The sequence below is a fragment of the Carya illinoinensis genome, chromosome 10, assembly GCF_018687715.1.
Source record: "Carya illinoinensis cultivar Pawnee chromosome 10, C.illinoinensisPawnee_v1, whole genome shotgun sequence".
Taxonomy (NCBI): domain Eukaryota; kingdom Viridiplantae; phylum Streptophyta; class Magnoliopsida; order Fagales; family Juglandaceae; genus Carya; species Carya illinoinensis.
Genome location: NC_056761.1, coordinates 7,355,827 through 7,375,183, shown reverse-complemented (window position 1 = coordinate 7,375,183; position 19,357 = coordinate 7,355,827). Strand labels below are relative to the sequence as shown.

General features: G+C 36.2%; 2 protein-coding genes across 2 annotated transcripts; both read right to left on the bottom strand.

Moving 5' to 3' along the window:
* Positions 1-558: 558 nt before the first annotated feature.
* On the bottom strand, positions 559-8,820 carry LOC122279221 (uncharacterized protein At4g19900-like). Its single transcript, XM_043089668.1, has 5 exons — positions 7,091-8,820; positions 6,859-7,008; positions 3,001-3,135; positions 2,255-2,449; positions 559-1,118 (listed from the first exon to the last, which is right to left on the bottom strand). Exons 1-5 carry the CDS (start codon positions 8,554-8,556, stop codon positions 932-934), a joined length of 2,133 nt encoding a protein of 710 aa, XP_042945602.1. The 5' UTR covers positions 8,557-8,820; the 3' UTR covers positions 559-931.
* Positions 8,821-9,287: 467 nt separating this feature from the next.
* LOC122278177 lies at positions 9,288-15,684 on the bottom strand. Its single transcript, XM_043088291.1, has 4 exons — positions 15,513-15,684; positions 13,310-13,610; positions 13,043-13,159; positions 9,288-12,955 (listed from the first exon to the last, which is right to left on the bottom strand). The coding sequence occupies exons 2-4, from the start codon at positions 13,592-13,594 to the stop codon at positions 10,265-10,267; spliced, it is 3,093 nt and encodes a 1,030-aa protein (XP_042944225.1). The 5' UTR covers positions 13,595-13,610; positions 15,513-15,684; the 3' UTR covers positions 9,288-10,264.
* Positions 15,685-19,357: the final 3,673 nt, after the last annotated feature.

The following is a 19,357-nucleotide window of genomic DNA, read 5'->3' as shown; positions in this document are numbered from 1 at the left end:
GCAAACTTATCATACAGAACTAGTAGAAATGGAGAGAGTATCTTTCACACCATGAATTCTAACAAAAATTGTGAAATTTTTATTAGATGAATTTTTTCAAACGCATTGTTGGAATGTGCCCATTATTTTGAAATCGATAGATCTTGATTGCTCTCCATGTTTCAAACCTTTAACAACTCTACTTGATTAATCAAAATTTCAAATCTCATCTTATTATTATAATTTTTTTAAATCTTTATATAAAATATAATAAATAATTTAATTTTTTTAAATTCTAATACAAAATTAATATTAAAAAAATTATATTATAAAAATATTTTATTTATAATTATTTAAAACATCTCATCTCATTTGTATAACGAGACCTAAAGATATAATTTTTGAGGGAAAAAAACAGAGTTTTTCTGTTTACAAACATAGATTACAGCCATTGCGTGTCTTCTCTTGGGTCCTAGGTTCAGAGATTACTGCTACGCCTCAAGACTGTCAATCCAAGAAGAACGTCAACATAAAAATCAGTAGTCCAAGGATATAGCATGTATCATAAAAAAAGAAACCTTCATGAAACATCTTTCCACATTTCCATATTCACCTGTGAAATATTCTCTTTTACATCAAAGGAAAAAAGAAAAAAAAATCTTTCAATCAATGGAATAAAAATATACAACGCATACAAATGACATCGTATCAACCATAGAAGACTGAGGTAGGCGAAGGCGAGTAATAAAATAAAAACAGCCTGCTCAACAACGAATAGGTCTCAGGTTTTATTGGGTCTCCCAGCCTGCTGATACAATCTTTATATCAGCACAACTCAAAGCCTCAGATTTCTCAAGAAACAGCCGGGAAATGGATGCTTCAATAAGTTTGGATGCTATTTGCTGTGTTCTATTTTGACCAGATTCTAGGCAAATACAGTCTTGTGTGAATTTCACAATACATCAGAACATCGGATACAGGGTTGATCAATAAGCCTAATTGCAAGGCTGTCGGGCATTGGAATGAGGGCAGATGTCAAGCTGTTCCAAAAATGAAAAGTCAACGACTCATTCATAATCTTTTTGAACAAAGCATCCTGTTGAGCTTTCTCTGTCTCAGTTTCCGGTGTAGCAAAATACCTGTTTGCAGCTCAAATAGGTTAAGCAATAAACAAGGAAGAATTTGAGATCTGGGTGAACATGCTGCACAACTTATTTAAAAATGGACAATCGCACATGGCCACTACACTGTTCTGGAGAGCCAAAATCATTGACACAAGGTACGGTTTCAGAGTTTCTACGTAAAGTATTAACATATGCCAGCTAGCCTGATTTATACAAGGGATAATGTGTCAACAAGATAGTCTCAATCAAATGCCATAATTATTGAAAAAAACAGCAGTAAAAATGGAGTCTATATTGTTTCTTTATCAGCAATTGGGAACTTCCATTCTGCTCAAACTTCATCATCAAGCATAGGAAGGTTCCATTCTGGTTAAGCAGGATATAATAATCCAACTTGGCTTCTTGGATTATCATTATTAAGCACATCACTAGCCATCATCAAAGTAAAGAAAACAGCATAGTTAGTAGACTAAACAAAGGAAGACTTTAAATTTCTTAAACCCTCTCCTTAGGATCCACTCTCCAGTATACCCAGGGACCGTACAAACTGAGCAAACTACTTTTTTTTTTTTTTTTCAAAGAAGTACAAACTAGGCAAACTGTCACCTTCAACATCTTGCATAAATATAACATAATTGACATGACGCCACCAGAGCTGTACAACAAAAAAGTAAGGAAACTGTAATTTTATTACCTATTTACAGTAATAAAACTTTCTCAACCATTAACCAAGAGACTAATAAAGCTCTTATTTACTGATAAAAAAAATTAACCAAGAGATGTTAGACATAGTGGGAAGGGGGAGGGGTAGCAGGGGAAAAAGTTTTAAAAATTAAGCAGAAAATTGTGCAGCAAGCAAGAACAATGCAGCATTCTCTTACACAATTCACACATCAACAGGCCAGCTACACGGTTTAAGATTTAGGGCTAAGGGTCTAGGTGCTCATATCATCTAAAAGTATACAGGTATTTAATGAATAGATTATCTAGAAACTCAATATTTTAGAGGCTATAACTAAAAAAATTTCTTTTGATTTGTCTTTTCTCTTAAAAGTATTGCCATGCTTACACTCAAAAGTTGTTTGGATTGTAAATTCCCTCACCATGTATGAACTAAAATGTATAAGTTGGTATGGAGTTCAGAAATATACCTTATGATATTCTGAGAACTGATAGGGAAGAAAATGAAAGAATCTTGCACATTCAATTCCAGCCATTTAGTGGATACATTCTCTTGACCCAAAAACTTCCTTGTAACTCTTGTCAAAAGATCAGCCCCATTCCATCTCAAACGTGTATCATCATATGTCATATAAAATTCTCTCAAGCACTCCATTATGAAGGGACTACATGGAAAGGGGAGGAAATATCATATACAAACTTCCAAAGTATAGTCCAAAGAAACAAACTATCATATACAAAATGCCGTTAAAACATATGAAGAAAACATCAGTTCCATGTCTGACACCTCAAACTTAAGTCTTTCTTTTTATTCATAAACGAATTATTTCCCAATAGCCCTAAGCTCTTTCTCATCAACCTTTTACACAGCTATTTCAACTAAATGGGACGCTGAGAAACAGAGTAGAATAAGAACAAAGTGTATCACAAAACAAACCCGAAACCATGCACAGAAGAAAACTTTAGTAATGAAAGCTATCCTATCAATCTTCTGATTCAATGCTTTCTTTCCCCCCAAACTTAAGGCAGATTTCAATGCAAAGCAACATTAACAAACAAAACATAGAAAATAGCATGGTTTCTGATCATTAACCCAATCCACCTGATAGTGAAGAAGGGGAAGAAACAAGCACAAGTGCAATAGAAGATTATTTAAACTAAACTATCAAATGAATTTATATCACTGGAGAATGTGTTTTGAATCTTTTGATAGTACCTCTGCTTTCTAAATGCCATCACAGCGCCATTCAAAGAACTTCCAGCGAAATGATCCTCCATACCAACAGAATTATTAAGCATAGATAACGGCTTCAAAACAATGATATCAGAATCAAGATATATTCCACCATATCTGGACAACAAAGCAAAAGATAAATGATTGTTTAACTTGAAAAAAAAAACTTGGCAACATAAATGCAAAAGTTACAAATGAAAATGATACAGTCTATTTCAACTAAAAACAGATGGACAGAAACCAGCATCAAGAAAATTAGAAAGGATATCACAAAGATCCAACAAGAATAACTTGTTCAGTATTAGCAGATAAAATTTGACACCACCTAAGAATTCAACAACTATGAATAATTTCCTCCTCAACATGCAGCAGGGAAAACTATGTCTTTTTGCATCTCAGAAAGCAGGAAAAAAATAATAATAAATAAATAAATAAAATGACACTCATTTATTGTCAAAACCTTCTTAGAGGAAAGTGACATGAAGCCTCTTTTCATAATTGCTGGTGGGAATGGCATCTTTTACTGACAACCAAACACATAAAATGAAGGAAAACATTTCCATTTCCTCTCACCTGACAATAAAGTAGAAAGTTATGAAGAAACTTTGTTGCCTCAAAAGTTATTTAATCAACCAAGGTTTGAATTTCTTTTTTATTTGAAATATATATATATATATTTTTTATGTCGGGGAACCTCTCCAAGGCAGGGCCCTTTGGACCCACCCCTGCAGAATAAACCCCAGTCCCGTGCACCGCACCCTCGGAAGTTTCCCTACACGGAACTAGTTAAATCGCTGGCTTTTCACCAGGGGGTGTGGCCCCAAAGGATTGTTTGCACCCATGAGGTGTTGAACCTTGGACCTTGAAGGAAATGAGACCCTAAGACCAAGGCCTTCACCACTTAGGCCAACCCCTTGGGGTTTATTTGAAATATATATATATAGAAATTATATATATATATATAATGTTGAAGAGTGGCGCTCCAGGCTGGTCGGGTGTGAAATTAGCTTTCACACCAGCCAATCATCAAGTGCCATGTAGGCATCCTAAAAGCAATTAAACTGGACCCGCATACACCCAATCGACCTCTCCTTCTCATTCTTTCTATCCCTCTCCCATCTCGATCATGCTTGCTGTTCCTCTCTCTCTCTCTCTCTCTCTCTCTCTCTCTCTCTCTCTCTCACACACTCAGTAAATTGCAACCCACGAGTTCGAAATCCATACTTCAATATACGCACAGAACTTTTTTCTCACTTTTCATTGCTGTAAAATTTTGAGCCATTGGTCTGTGATTCCAAGCACAAAAGGCAACTCTTTTTTTCAAAGTTTTAGCTTGAAACCCATTTGATTTTGGACATTATCGAGCTGATTCTAGGTTCAAAATTTCACTCAAGTGATGGTCACTGATACTTATTCAAAGATGGGGTCCAATGTTTCGCTGCGATCGGTTCTCCAAAACAATGAGGAGAGGATTTAGAGCTGTTGATTAGGGAGCAAAGGTGGCACAACAGGAGGAGCTGACTGACAGAGAGGTCATTGGCCTTCCTTCGGAGTCTTGAGTGCAGATGGGGGAGGGAGAGGGAGAGAAAGAAGGAGAGGGAGAGGTTTTTGGTACAGTTCCTTCGGCGTCTTGAGTGCAGATGGGGGGAGGGAGAGGGAGAGGGAGAGGGGGATCGGGTGTATGCGGGTCCAGTTCAATTGCTTTGGGATGCCTACGTGGCACTGGATGATTGGCCGGTGTGAAAATTAATTTCACACCCAACCGTCCTCAAGGTTTTTCCAAGGTTGAATTCTATTTTAAGAATGGCACTTAACTCAATGAATCAACATTCACCTTTAGCACTGTTGAAGTTAATTAACAGCGTCAGTTTCTTGATAAGGATATATGCTTTTATTCTTCTTCTTTTTTCTTACAGGTAGATATAGATACTTTTATTCTGATACCAATTTATAATAAAAAATAGAAATTTTAAACAAATATCCTTGGGCAGGTGTCTAGCCTGAGTACAATCAAGTCTCAAGTGAAATCACATTAGTTTTATCCAAGTATGTTCATTCCTAAACGAACTTATAAAATGATTTTTTTTAATCCAAGTATATACATCCCGCTTCTGACAAAAATGTACTTTTAACTGGAAATCTGACTCAGACGTCCAAGGGATGTGGTTTATCAGTAATGAAATTCTCTAGATACTTCTACATAGTGAGTTCCAAGTAGAACATAATGAATTGACAACCATAAAACTAGTATTGTTCTTATGTCCAAATCATAGCCCTTAGTTCCAAACCTTCAACCTCAAGGTAGAGTTATTCACATTAACTTCCTTTTTTCCCCTAATAAGTAAAAGCAATTATATTAGAGGCAATTACATCAATGAAAGGTCGTTAAGGAAAGTGTTTTTTTTTTATAAGTAATAATTTTATTGAAGAAATAGGCATAAGCCCAAGTACACAGGAAGTATACAAAGGATAAACCTACAACTTCCTGAAAACAAAAAAGAAAAAACCAAAAACTAAAACAGATTCAGGAAATTATCCACCATTACATAAACTTTCGCCCAATAACCCAAAGTACCCATGAAAAAAACCCTAAGATTTTCCAAAGTACGTTCTTTATCATCAAAACATCTCCTATTTCTTTCTATCCACAAACACCACATGAGACAAGGAGGAATCATCTTCCAAACAGACGCTGCCTTCTTACAGCCCTTCAAACCCTTCCATCCTACCATTAAATCCACCACATCCTTGGGCATCACCCAATGCAAACCTGTCCAACTCAGAACCTCATCCCACAAGAATCTAGACACTTCACAGTGAAGGAAAAGATGATTTACAGATTCTCCATCCTTTTTGCACATAACATCCTTGGGTCGTTAAGGAAAGTTTATTCACATAAACTTTCCCAAATGTGATTGTGTGATATGTATCTGACAGTTCATAATTTGTTCTGCATTTTTTTTCACTTAACCTTCTTTTTTTGTTGCAGGAACTAGAAGATTTATATTCGAGTGTCTTTTATGAACTGTTCCAATTTTCACATTTAACCTCTTTTTTCTACTAATAAGAAACTGGAAATAAACTCAAAGACTCACTCACTGGATAACCAACCCTTCCACGGTATGCCTCTGCTTCTCATATCAATACACTTCAATGGGTTATGAAAATAGTTTAAGATGGTTCTTCATGTAAAACACGTGTTTTAATCTAAGGCGCTCTCTCCAGAATTACAGTAAATTTAGCACGTTCAGAGATTATTCAGTTTTACATGACCAAGGTTGTATTCATCTAAAAATCATATGCATGACCAACCTAGTGTTTTTTTTTTTCCACCGTTTTACATCATTCTTTCCCAAATCACAATGGATCAAAATATTTCCACACATTCGGGACTGATTGGGTCATGCCCCAACTGGTGGTGGACATGTTGGCATGTTGGCATAATAGTATGAGTGGTCAGTGCAACTCCAAGGCTTGGAAGATTGCCTCCTTGTGTCTGATCTGGTGTATTTGGTGGAAAGACAATGCTAGGACATTTCAAGATTGCAAGAAGATGGCAATAGAATAAAGAGTTGGGTGTTCCCTATTGTATACTTCCAGTTAACAGGCGTAGCGCCACTTTCTTTAAACAAAATTTTCCTTACATAATTTTTCAAAAAATAAAAGGTCATACTACATTTCCCATGCATATGTTCATCTGATCTTCATGTTAACTAAAACAGAAACCAACCAAAGCCTTCATGGTAGATACTCCAAAATGGACTGAAGAAACTCTATAAACAAAATTACTGAAGATTCAGTACCTAATATGAAAATATATATGCAACGAAGCATGCTTACTTGTAGAGAGCGGCAAGACGGACAAGCTCACTGTAGTGAGTGCTATAAAACCTTGTCTTTCTCCATTCAAACCAGACAGAAGCAAATACATCGGTCGGTGTATCCTTCAGCAATTCATCAAGATTTGGCATGGCAACAGCAACTTTGTAACTTATAAAAGAAAAGAAGACTTTCAGGTTGGAAACCAAACCAACAGAGAGATGCAAGCAAAAGAGCAATTTGGAAAAAATACCCGTCATTCACAAAGCTGTATTTGAAAAAATCAAGCTCAATGGTCTCTGAGAACACCACAACACAGGCATCTCGATGCTGAGAAAGCAAACTCTCAAGTCCCCGCTGCTGCCGCACACCATACATCCAAGGCGGCGAATTCCACACCATAAAAACTCTCATATCACACTTCTCCTTCCTGAAAAACGCATCCATGAAATCTGAAAACGAAAGACGTGGATGCAAACCAGGAAAGTAACCCCATCTTTTTCCGTCTGCATATATATGACCCGAAAATTCAGTCTTACCCCCAACCTCATCATCATCCACGTTATCCAACCTACCAATCTTATTGGATGAACTCAAATATCTATCATTAGAATCAATAATTCTATTAGCATCCAATCCATTTCCTAGATTTTCAACCAAAATCCTATGCTCTGCTCTCTTACTTTCCCTCTTATCAGAAGGATTTGAAAGCACATCGTTTGTATTGATAATTTTCCTACCATTCAATCCATTATCTATATTTACATTTTCCTCTAAAGTCCTACGCTCCGCCCTCTTCATCTCACTTCTTAGTCCCGATTCTCCACCATCATCATTTAGACTGCCATCATTCTCCTTATTCGCCTCGTTAACAACAATGTGGTTTTCTTTGGATTTCGATTTCCTATTCGCCTCCGAAACACTCAACGGCTTCTTCGCCAGAAACGGGACTCTCCTGAACTCATTCAGCCACAATTTCTGGACCAACCGGTCGCCTCTTGTCAGCGCGGTGACCCCAAGACCATCGGGGTCTTGAAGCATCGGATTATTCAAAGGGTTCAATGCCTCCAAGTTGGACTTGAACATTTTGTCCCTCCTCAGGAAGTCGCTCTTCTTATCGAACCAATCCCCCCACCCTTCCCTCAAGGGCGAGGCGGTCCGACGGCCAGTCGCTTTCACCAAGAGCGCGTCCTCGATAGAAACCACCTCGGTTACCTTCCGCCGCACCGTCTCGTCCACCGGCACGTCGTCAGAGCCAAACGCGGCCTTACTCCGATCATCCACGCTCGATCCTATCACCAACCCCAAACGATCGTCGTCCCACTCGTCGATCGAGCGCTTGTTGATAGCCCTCCTGATTGCCCCACTGAAATGGTCGAAGAAATACCCGGAAACCCTAATTTGATCCGATTGGTCGTTTTCTTCATCCTCCGCCTCGTCCTGCTGTCCTTGATCTTCCTCGACGAAATCGAGCTCGTCGATTTTGTCCTCAGAGGTGGCAACCCCATCTTCTTTTGTGTCGGCGACGAGGGGGTCTGAGTCGACATCGATGTCGTTTTGGGAGTCGGGGAAGTAGCGGCGGTGGTCGGGTTGAGATCGGGAGTGAGAGAGGCGGCTGTGTAGGAGAGAGACCGAGAGGAGGAGAAGAAGGGCTGAGATGACGGCGCAAATGTGGGCGCCGTACCGTGGCCGCCGACGTGTCCGGAGGTTTCGTAGCATATCTCGCCGTTGGAAATTGGAATTAACTAGCAACAGACTTCACCCGCATGCAATGAGAGCAAGCGGAACGGTAGGGATTGTTCAGGTTCAAGGTTCTGTCTTACCGTGGATTTTAGTCGGATCCGATCGGCCATAGTGTGAACCAACCAAAGGCACTGAGGTGTTAAACAGTGAATAGTGGCAACGGGTAGAAGCCTCGGCCTACATCTCTACGTCGTTCTAGTCGTGCTCACCCATGACATCGAAAAGCATACGCACGAGGTTGTTGTCATTGTCTTGTCGGGAAAAGATTAAAAAAAAATGAAAATTGCTATCTACAGTCATTTTATAGATATAAATATATTGATGCGGTTGGTTATAATAATTATTTTATATTAAAAAATAATATAATCAATCATATTAATAAATTATAAAAATAATTATATATAAAATTTTTATTTATAAAAAAATAATAATTTTCTTGATCTTTTATATTTTTAATTCAAGTAAATAATAAATAATATTTTTTTAATAATTTAAGAATGATAATGAAAATGTAATAATTAATAAATTTTTTTCTTTTTTATAGTAGAAAGACTACTCTTATTTATTATTTTATTATTTTTAATCATATTAATAGATAAAGGATTTTATCAACAGTTAATATTTGGACCCACCCAGAGCTAGAACCGTCCATCAGGTAATCCAAACGAGTAAAAATAGAATAATCATCGGGCTTAGAATCAAATCCCTTCATCAATCAAAAATTTATTTCCATTTGCCAAATACAAGAACACTGCATTCTTCCAGACTACCACTAAAACCAAAAAGAGAAAAAGAAAGAAAAGGGAAATCATCAGTATCTGAAACTGTATAAGCATTAACCCCAGCAAGCAAAAGAATCTCTGAAACCTAAAAGGAAAAGGTCCTACCAGCAGTAAGGCTACAAAAGTAACAACCAAAGTGAGCAACCGCTGGATATGCTTTACAGCTGCAGAGATGACTTTGTTAGTTCAAGCCACATACGAAACCGCAGTCTTATATACATTAACAGCAGCATCTCTTCCTTTAACATTCAGCATTGTAGTTTAAACTTTAAAGCCCCAGTCAAAAACATTTCAGATGCTTCAATTTGAATAATAGAATATTCCATAAACAGCTTTACTTCCCCATTCACCAATATCTGCAAGCTCGTGTTGTGATGCCTTGAATCTGGCGACTCTATGCTGGGGAGAACTTCATTCCTACTCTTAAAATTTTGATGAAATTTCATTTCACAGTCTTTGCCTCTATCAGGAGTAGGCCAATATCTATCCACGCAAACTCCCCCACAAAAAAAAAAAAAAAAAAAAAAAAAAATGTTGATGATTCTACCAATATTGAAGCACCTGAAACTTTCACAAGACGCTTAAGACTGTTTGGCAATGGATCCCAAAGCCAACTGCTGGTTTTTTCTCTCACCTTCATCTGGACTGATGTATATCGATTCTTCCGGTACCCTTTGCATGGTAGAAATCCGACTGCTTAAGCTGTTCATTGTGTTACCAGAGCCAATGCCACCAGTGACAGGACAAAGTTGGTGGGAATTTCTTACTCTTTGATAAACTTCTTTTTTTCTTCCTATAAATGACTGTGTAGATGAAGTGGTAGGTATCAGACCCCCTAGTGACAACTGATGTGCAATGAGATCCTTAATTCCCAAGCCATCCTCATCATTATGACTCTTGCCTTAACAAGCATTGTGGATGCCAGCCTCTTGTGAAGACGCCTTTTTGTCTTCACATTCAAGAGCATCTTGTGAAGACCCTTTTCCGTTTTCACATTCAAGTCTAAAGAATCCCTTGCAATTTCCTGCTTTTGGTTCTCCTACACAGTTGGAACCTCTTTCAACATCAGTATCAATATTCTTATTCTCACCACTAATTGGACCAATCACATGTAACTTTTTGACACTTTGGGATAACTTGTTTTCCTTATCCTCGCTTCCAACCAACTCCTCACAACTTCTGGTTTTATCCTTACTTTTTACTGAATTTTCTTGTTGTAATACATCCATACTCTTACTGAAGTTTGGCCTGATCAATTTTCTTCTTTTGCACTGCTCACCTGACAAGCCATCACTCCCAGCAATTTCATCACACACTCTACCCTTTGAATCATTATGAATTTTCCAAACTTCACTCCGTCGTTTGAAATCCCTATATGGTATCCCTCCAGCACTCAGATTCTTGAAATCCACAGGAGTACCCTCAACATGAGTTTGGTTGACATTCTCAGTTGAAGTAATATTCATTTTCATCTCCTTTAAGTTCATTTCCTGGCAATCCCTTTCCAACTTGGGGTAAAAGGTTGATTTTTTTTTATTTCCAAAGTTTTCAACATCATATCGCTTGACCGACAATCTAGGCTTTCCAGGCTTTGATGATTGGAAAGAACTTTGAGGTAGCATTGTCATGACTTCATCTGCTGACTTATCCCCATCAAAGTCCCTGTGGCCAACGTCAGCATTTTCCTTTACATATACATCTGAGGCCAAAGCTAAACGAGAAAACACACTGTTCCTGCTCTTCTCGCCACCAGAAGACACATTTTCAGAATACTGATAACAGTTGACATCATGATTTAGTGATTTTGAATCATGGTGGTACATGTCCCAACGCTTGAGAGAATAATCATGTCCATTCAACTGGACTTGACTCTCGTTTGACAAGGGTATATTACCAGCAAATGCTTCGTTCTCATGCTGAAAAACTTCATCCTCAAGCTTCCCTTGTGACTCTACTGGAAAGCTATAACCAAAGTTAGGGGAAGGGTAGATACCATACTTTTTTATCTTTGCCCATCGGCAGCGACTCTGATGAAGCATTGCCATGACATCATCTGCTAGTTTATCCCCATGACGTTCCTCATGGCCAACATCATCACCATTTCCCTGTTCATGTACATACGATGATGAAGCTAAACGAGAAAATACACTGTTCCTGCTCTTCTCACAGATAGAAGGCATGTTTTCAGAATAAGAACAAAAGTTGCGATCATGATTTAGTGATTTTGGTTCATGGTGGCGTAAACTGTTATGTTCAAGAGAGCAATCAAAACCATGCAACAGGACCTGACCATCGTTCAACAAGGGAATATTACTAGTATACGGTTTGTTCTTCTCTTCCCGTCGGACACCTTCATGCTCATGCTTCCCCTGTGACTCAACAGGAAAGCTGTAATCAAAAGGGTAGATACTGGGACTGGAAGAATAAGATGGAAGACCCTTGTTTTCACTCCCATTATTCCCAGTCTCTGATAAAGTCAAAGCAGCTGGACACCATGAAAAAGAGAGGCCCTCGAAACTTTGATTTCCAGAAAATTCTGTGGCCAAGCTTTCAGAATTAGAAGCCCCAGAGAAAGGCAGACTCGTCCTGTAGTTAAAATCCTCATTACTTTTGGGGGTAGAAAAAGGAACATGGTTCCCAAAACCAGAACTATCATCTGGACATCTCTTCATACAATTTGGTCCAATAGATAAAAAACAGGATTGGTTTTTCGGGGAAGGAATGAGATTCCCAGCATGCATCCTGTAAGGGGGAGCACATTCTTGAAATGAATGAGAGCTTCGATCAATTGCAGAAGATGATGAGTAACTTGAGTTAATACCGGGAAGGTCAGGGTCAAAAGGGTGTGTACTTGTACCAATTGCATCTCCGCCCAATGTTGAAGGTAAAGGATAAGAAATTTGTGGCTCACTTGAGCCAGAGAACGTGGAATGTGTACCGATTTGATCTTGAACCACAGAGTCTGTTTCCCAAATGACCTTGTTGGAGTAGATGGATCTATGAAGGTTAGGTTGAGATACAGTACAGCTCTTAGTTGGAAAGGGTGGCACAAATTCTTTGTCCATATCATGCTCACATTCTAGTCTGTTAGTCTTTGCAAACCTGCCATGATCAGGAACTTGTCCAACTGTACCCAAATAGAGCCCAGAACAGTCATTCAACATGACATGTCCACGCTCAATAGACAAGGTACATTCACTCCCAGTTCTCTCACACATGGCAAATCTGCCTCCATCCCTTCCAACATTAGCCAAAGAGTCCCCAAAATACTCATCCAAGGTAACTGGTCCAAGCTCAGTGTAAACTTCAGGTTTATTCTCCATTTCATGAATCTTTGCAAACTTGCCTTCGTCATGTTCTCTTCCAATGCGTCCAGAAGATTTCCGAGTGTCATCAGTCGAAACAACCAGTCTGTGATAATCATCAGAATAATCCTGATATTTTATCTCATCACTCATTACAACCCCACCATCATCATATCTCACGACTTTACCCATAGTACATGCACCTGCAACTTTAAGTTTGTTTGGTCTCCTTTGAGGTAGGTCATCTGTTACCTTTCTCAAACTAAATAAGCACAGAAGCCTATGAACCTAAAAATGCACATAGTAAAAGGCATCAATAAAATACTTCATAAATTGATTTCATTGAATTCTGAATTTGATAGGAAGGGAGCATACCTGCTCTTCAGACAGCCCAAAGTTAAACTTCTTAGCTGAAAAGTAGTTTTCTTTTATCGCATCACGAAATTCAGCTTCAATAAGTGGGCTACAACTCCAAATAGGAGTGAATTTTACCTGAGAAAATAATAAAAACAGTTTAGAACTAAAATTTGGAGCACAAAACAACTCCTAAAATCCTGCTCCCTACTAATACTTTAAAAGGAGAAATGAAAAATTTATTGGCCCTAAAAGAAATGGACTCAAGAAAGATATCGATGTCCACACCTGTGCTGGGAATTGCTTCCTGGATGATTGGAATGCATGGGGCACAATATTCTCTGCACCATCGGAGCATGCCCGGAAAACACCATGAAGTTTTCTCTTCTCATATTCAAACAAAAACAAAATCATTCCGGCTTTAACATGCTTTACAAAGTGACCTAAAGAAGCTGGAAGGCCAACTAGTCTCTGTCTGAAACACTCTCTTTTGGTAGCACTGCTCAACATAAAAATTGCACCATATTCAGGAACACTTCCAGGGACACCATGCTGCTCTTTATCAAACTCCATCGATTTCCTTGATGTGCTGTAAAATTCAATAATGATGATAATGGAAAAATAAACAATATCAGGGTACTATGGATTAGAGCCCTAAAAGAAATATCCCCGTTTTGTCAAGAATCCTTTACTTTGAAGTCCCCATGTCCTGTCAAGAACCCCATTACTTACAGATACGCTGGGGAAAACTTTAATGCCACTACTAACTCTAACCCTATGAGGCCTGAGCACACACACACAGAGGGTTATGTGGGCACAGACCAAGTGACCAAGGGTAAAAAGGAAAAAAATTGTAAGAAAGTAAAACGTGTGGAAAAATAAAAGTCATAGCAGCACCTTTTGCAGCCCGTTATATTATCTTTGAGCAATTTAATGAGATTTTTTGCCAGGTTAGAAAAGCACATCCTTTAGTAAACTCCCTGAATTCCCAGATAAAGAAGAAATTGATCAACGCAGGCTCAAGAATTGAACCATAATGCACTTAGTTTAGTAACTAGGCTCTTTCTTGTATACTCGGGCTTTGCCTTTTTATGCGTATTAAAAAATCTCTTTTACCTATCAAAAAAAAAAAGAATTGAACCATAATTTGAATTTTTGATAATACGAAGAAGAGCAATAAGCCTTCCTTCAGCAATATATGTAACAATAAATTGAAAGTTATATGAACCAGGAGGACTTCTTTGTTGTTCTTCTTTTTTTAGTTCTCTTAAGTAGGCATACGATAATTTTTTTTGATAAGTAAAAAGTTTATTGATCCACGTAAATAGGCAAAGCCCGAGTACATAGGAGGCATACGATAATTACTTAATGAAAAGCTCTATAAGAGACTCAAAAAGATGAAACATTTAACCATATCATATTTTCTAGCAACATAAACAGAATATATGCGTATCTCCATCATATTCTTCACAAGACAAAGAAACATGGATCGCCTCTTCAAAGTGGCAACCTGTTAGAAATGGAATTTCAGATTATTCACAGAAACCAGCTTCCCATTTAACTACCAAATTTTCTGGTTAATCAATTGTGTCAACCAAACCTACTGACAAATGCGATCCTAATCTGTTAGAATTAACATAACTGCCTCCATATCTGTTGCAACTTCTGGACCATAGAAGCAGTAGAGTACCAAGAGTTAAATAGATGTCAATAGTAATGATGCTCGTATTCTGACTTAAAAAACCGACGCTATAAGCTAGACCAAGCCAACCAAGCGACCAAAGAAATCAAACAAAATGAAAAGCACAGAGATCTATAACTTGAGGACCGACCACTGAGTTTATCAAAATTTTATGATCTTTGTAATTAGCGTAGCATTGGTATTAGCCAAAAGCAATATCAATGGCAAAAGAACGATTGATTCATGAATCTAATGGAAATTTTTGGCATTCAGACACTCTCGATTCATCAAAAAAAAGTTCAGACACTCTCGTGCAGGAACAAAATACATAATATCGATATTGTAGCCATTCCACACCAACTAATAATGATTACAAGTTCTTTCGAAATGATAAGTAAAGCTAACAACGAGATTTGAGCATAAATGGTCTTTTTTTTTCCCTAAGCTAGCATGAATGGTCTTGGCTTATATACAGATTTTCTTCATGCAAAGATATGAGAACCAATCTTAGAACAGTAACAATTTCAGAAACAAAAATCCGGCCTTCACTAAGACTCTGTTTGTTTCGACTGAAAATACTCGAAGGAAAAATCTCCCAAAAATACATACATACATATATAGATGCACATAAAATGAATGTTAAAACGCTGATGTTTAAAAAAAAAGGGTTTATCGGCATAGTTAATGGCAAGAACACCATACTAACCAGCTTTACATATACGGAAACCAAGGGCGCAAAAAAAAAAAAAAAAGGGAAAACCAAAAAACAAGAAAAAAAAAAAAAAAAAAAGGTCGGAGAGAGGGAGAGACCTGCAGTGTAGTGCAAAATATATCTGTTTGGCTCTCTCCGGTCCCAGAATTGGAATTTCGAAGAAAGACAAAAGGATCAACGATTGACAAAAGCAGGCAGCGGTTAACTCTGCATGAAAGTGCTGAATACGAAGGAAACCGAAAGAACGTGTGCGAGAGAGAGACAGAGACAGAGATCACGTGAAGCGGTATTTAAATATGAGAAAAATTAAGTCTTTTATAGCGCAACATTAGGGTATAGGTTGGGCTATGCTAATGGTATTCGTAATATTCGTAATAAAGTTTTGATTATCATTTTAGTAATTATTTTAATTAAGATATTGAAATAAAATATTTTGATATCAATATATTTCGACGTATTATTTCAATATTAATTATATGTTATATATAAATATTTATATGTATATAAACTAACAACTAACAAAATAAATATATATTTGTAAATATATGCTGTATATGTGTATGTAATATGTATATAGAAGAATTGAATATTTATAAAATAAATATTCGTTGAAATAAATCACAAACTTGAGTTAAGACACAAAAATAAAGAAAAAAAATAAAATAATAGATAAATTATTAAAAATAATGATATTTAAAAAAATAGAGAATGAAGGGACATATTTAAAGTTATAAAAAAATTAAAATTATATAAATATATTTATATTTTATAATTAATTAAATACTTTTTGGAATTAAAATTTACAAAAATTCTTATCTAAGTATAAGAAAATTACAAAAACAACCTAAAATGAAATGCGGACCAAAATGCTCAATTCTAACAAAAATGGCCGAAATTTGACTAGAAATGCCAAAATGGAACCGGAATGACTGGAATTTGAAACGAAACAGAATGGAGTGGTATAGTATATCGAACACTACATTGGAACTACAAATTCAGGTCATTCTGGCTAGAACGGAACGGAATTCAAAACCTTGATTGTGACACAAGATGTGATGTGATCCAATGCGACAGTTTTTTTTTTATTTTTATTTTAAAGAACGATACGTTATTTTCCATATATCAAGCTTTCTATAACAGAGAGTATACAATAAGGAGTATCCCCAATGTCTAGAATACATTCAAACAATCATAAGTCATTCTTGCCTAATGTTGTGCAATTACATTTGCTTCTCTTGTAATATGCTTAATAGAACTGTTTATCAAAACATTGAAGCTTGATCTTTATATATGTTACTAACATCTCAAAAGAATTCAAATCTTCCATTTGTCCTTGGTCAGCTTGCTCAATTTTCATTGAATCTCCCTCTAAAATTACTTTCCTTAGTCCTAGCTCATTTTCAAAAATAGCTGCTTAGAGTGCAGCATAGGTGCTAGAAAAGGATCAAGGAGCAAATCTTGCCTCTTTCTCATTGTTACCAAAATTTTTCCTTCATTGTCACGCACCACTATTCCAATTTCTACCTTGCAGTTTACTCTATCCACTACAACATCCTAATTCAATTTTGCAAATTCATTTGGAGGAGATTCCCAACTTGCATTCCTAACAATAGAGATTGATGGCTGATTGGTAGCCATTACCTGAGATGCTCTAAAATCCTATATGAATTGATAGGCTTGTTTCCCCAGAAGATTAGGATGAGTGAAAGTATTTCTGAAAATTAGTTCATTCCTTCTCCACCATAGCTTCCACAACATTACTGGTAGTTCCTCCATCTCTTATTTGTTGAGCTTTATGAACATGAGTTTCAGCAGATCTTGAATGCTCTCGAATGAACCAAAACTTTTTTGAATTTTCATAGAGCATTGTCCTCGTACATCCCTTGCTAATATGCAATACCATAAAATATGTTCTGTAAATTCTGATTCCTGTAAGCATAAAGGACAAAGAGGGTCTCCCAATATATATATATATATATATTTTACAGAAGTTGAGCTTAGTTGGCGATATATTAAGACATGCTCTCCACATAAAGTTTTTTGTTGCTGGAGGGAGTGACAGTTTCCAAATTTTGGTCCATTCTTCTGAATTTTGTTTTTCTTATGAGCTTTGGCCTTTTGTTCTACCCTCTCACCTTGCAGACAATATGCACTCCTAACATTGAATTTACCATTTACAGTACATCTCCACATTAATTGGTCTGGCCTATTGTTGTGACTGATAGGAATTTGGCTTATAAGATCTACTTCTTCCTTCGTAAAAAATTCTTTGACTAAACTGAGGTTCCAGTTCATTGTGTCTGAATTGATTAGTTCTTCAACCTTGGCTTCTGTATCCATAATGTTTATTTGACTTTGGGCTTTGAAAGTTGTTGGTTGAGGCAGCCATTTACCATTTTCAATCCTCCAAATGGTCCCTTCTTTAAGCAAGGGTCTAGTTGAGATCAGGCTTCTCCATACAAAGGATGGGTAGCTGCCCAATTTTGCTAGAAAAATTTTATTTCTTGGAAAGTATTTCAACTTGAGAACTTGATGCACAAGTGAGGTTGGGGACTGGAGAAGCCTCCAACCTTGCTTTGCGAATATAACAAAATTAAAGTTTTTAAAGTCTCTAAAGCCCAACACACCTATGTTTTTTTATTTCCCCATTTGATTCCAATTAAGCCAATGCAATTTCCTTTCCTGTCCTACTTGTCCCCACCAGTAACCCTTCATTAGTTTATTTAATTCTTACAATAGACCTGTAGGAAGCTTGAATACTCTCATACTATAAGTGAGAATTACTTGTATCAGTGACATTAGGAGTATTTATTTCCCAACTTGAGATAACAGTTTCATTTTTCAGTTGCTTAGTTTGCCCCTCACTCTATCTAAAATGCCTTTGAAAGCTTTATTTCTGGATCTTCCTATTAAAGCAGGCATGCCTAGATATTTCTCATAGGAATCTGATGTTCTAACTCCTATAATGGTGGTGATGATGTCTTTGGTTTCTTGCTTGGTATTTTTGCTAAAGAAAATGAATGTCTTGTCTTTATTCAGCCTCTGATGCTTGTTCATATATTTCCAATAACCTGATCAACGTACTCCACTCCAAAGAGGAAGCCTTACAAAACAAGAAGCTATCATCTGTAAAGAACAGATAATTGATACACACGAGTTTGAGGATTAATATCCTTTTAAAAGGCTACATTTTGGGATTAAATTCTTAAAATATAAATCTTTATTTTTTTCATTTAATTTACCAAATCATCGCAAATTTTATAAATTCTAAAATAAAATATAAAAATAAGAAATTTTAAAAATAAAATTAATATTAAAAAATATATTTAAATATTTTTTTATAATATTTTTATTAGACCTTTTCTCTATAATTTTTTTTAACGAGTCATTTAAACTCCATTTCTACTTGATTTATTTATTTTTACTCAAGTTGCAACTCTGATATATATCGCTAATCAAATGTTTGCAGATAAAATAAGATAAGTTGAGATTAAAATTAAAAATTGAATAAAATATTGTTAGAATATATATTTATGGTATTATTTTTATTTTAAGATTTGAAAAAATTGAATTGTTTATTTTATTTTATGTGAAAATTTGAAAAATCGTAAATTGTAATGAATAGAACACATGGAATGAGATGAGTTGAAAAGAGTTGCGAAGAGATGAGAATGAGAATTTTCTAAATAATAGTAAAATAGTTTGTGAATCGTAATAAAATAGTTTGAATTAAGTATTTATTGAATTTTGGGAAATGAGAAAGAAAAATTTGAATAAATTATTGTTAGAATATAATTTTTGTTTTGGAATTTGCAAAAATTGAATTGTTTTTTATATTTTATTTGAAAATTTGGTAAAGTTGTAATGATTAATTTGAAAGTGTTTATGTTAAAATAATATTTGAAAAGAAAATAATATGAGATGAGATGAAATAAAATAAAAT

Bases quoted from the DNA above. Each gene is read 5' to 3' on its own strand.
- LOC122279221 (XM_043089668.1), bottom strand. From the start codon at position 8,556: ATGCTACGAAACCTCCGGACACGTCGGCGGCCACGGTACGGCGCCCAC. The intron at 3,136-6,858 runs GTAAGCATGCTT...TTTGTTGTCCAG, and splicing joins CGTCTTGCCGCTCTCTACAA to ATATGGTGGAATATATCTTG. The intron at 2,450-3,000 runs GTACTATCAAAA...CTTTCCATGTAG, and splicing joins ATGGCATTTAGAAAGCAGAG to TCCCTTCATAATGGAGTGCT.
- LOC122278177 (XM_043088291.1), bottom strand. From the start codon at position 13,594: ATGGAGTTTGATAAAGAGCAGCATGGTGTCCCTGGAAGTGTTCCTGAA. The intron at 13,160-13,309 runs GTGTGGACATCG...TTATTTTCTCAG, and splicing joins GGAAGCAATTCCCAGCACAG to GTAAAATTCACTCCTATTTG. The intron at 12,956-13,042 runs GTATGCTCCCTT...GTGCATTTTTAG, and splicing joins TTGGGCTGTCTGAAGAGCAG to GTTCATAGGCTTCTGTGCTT.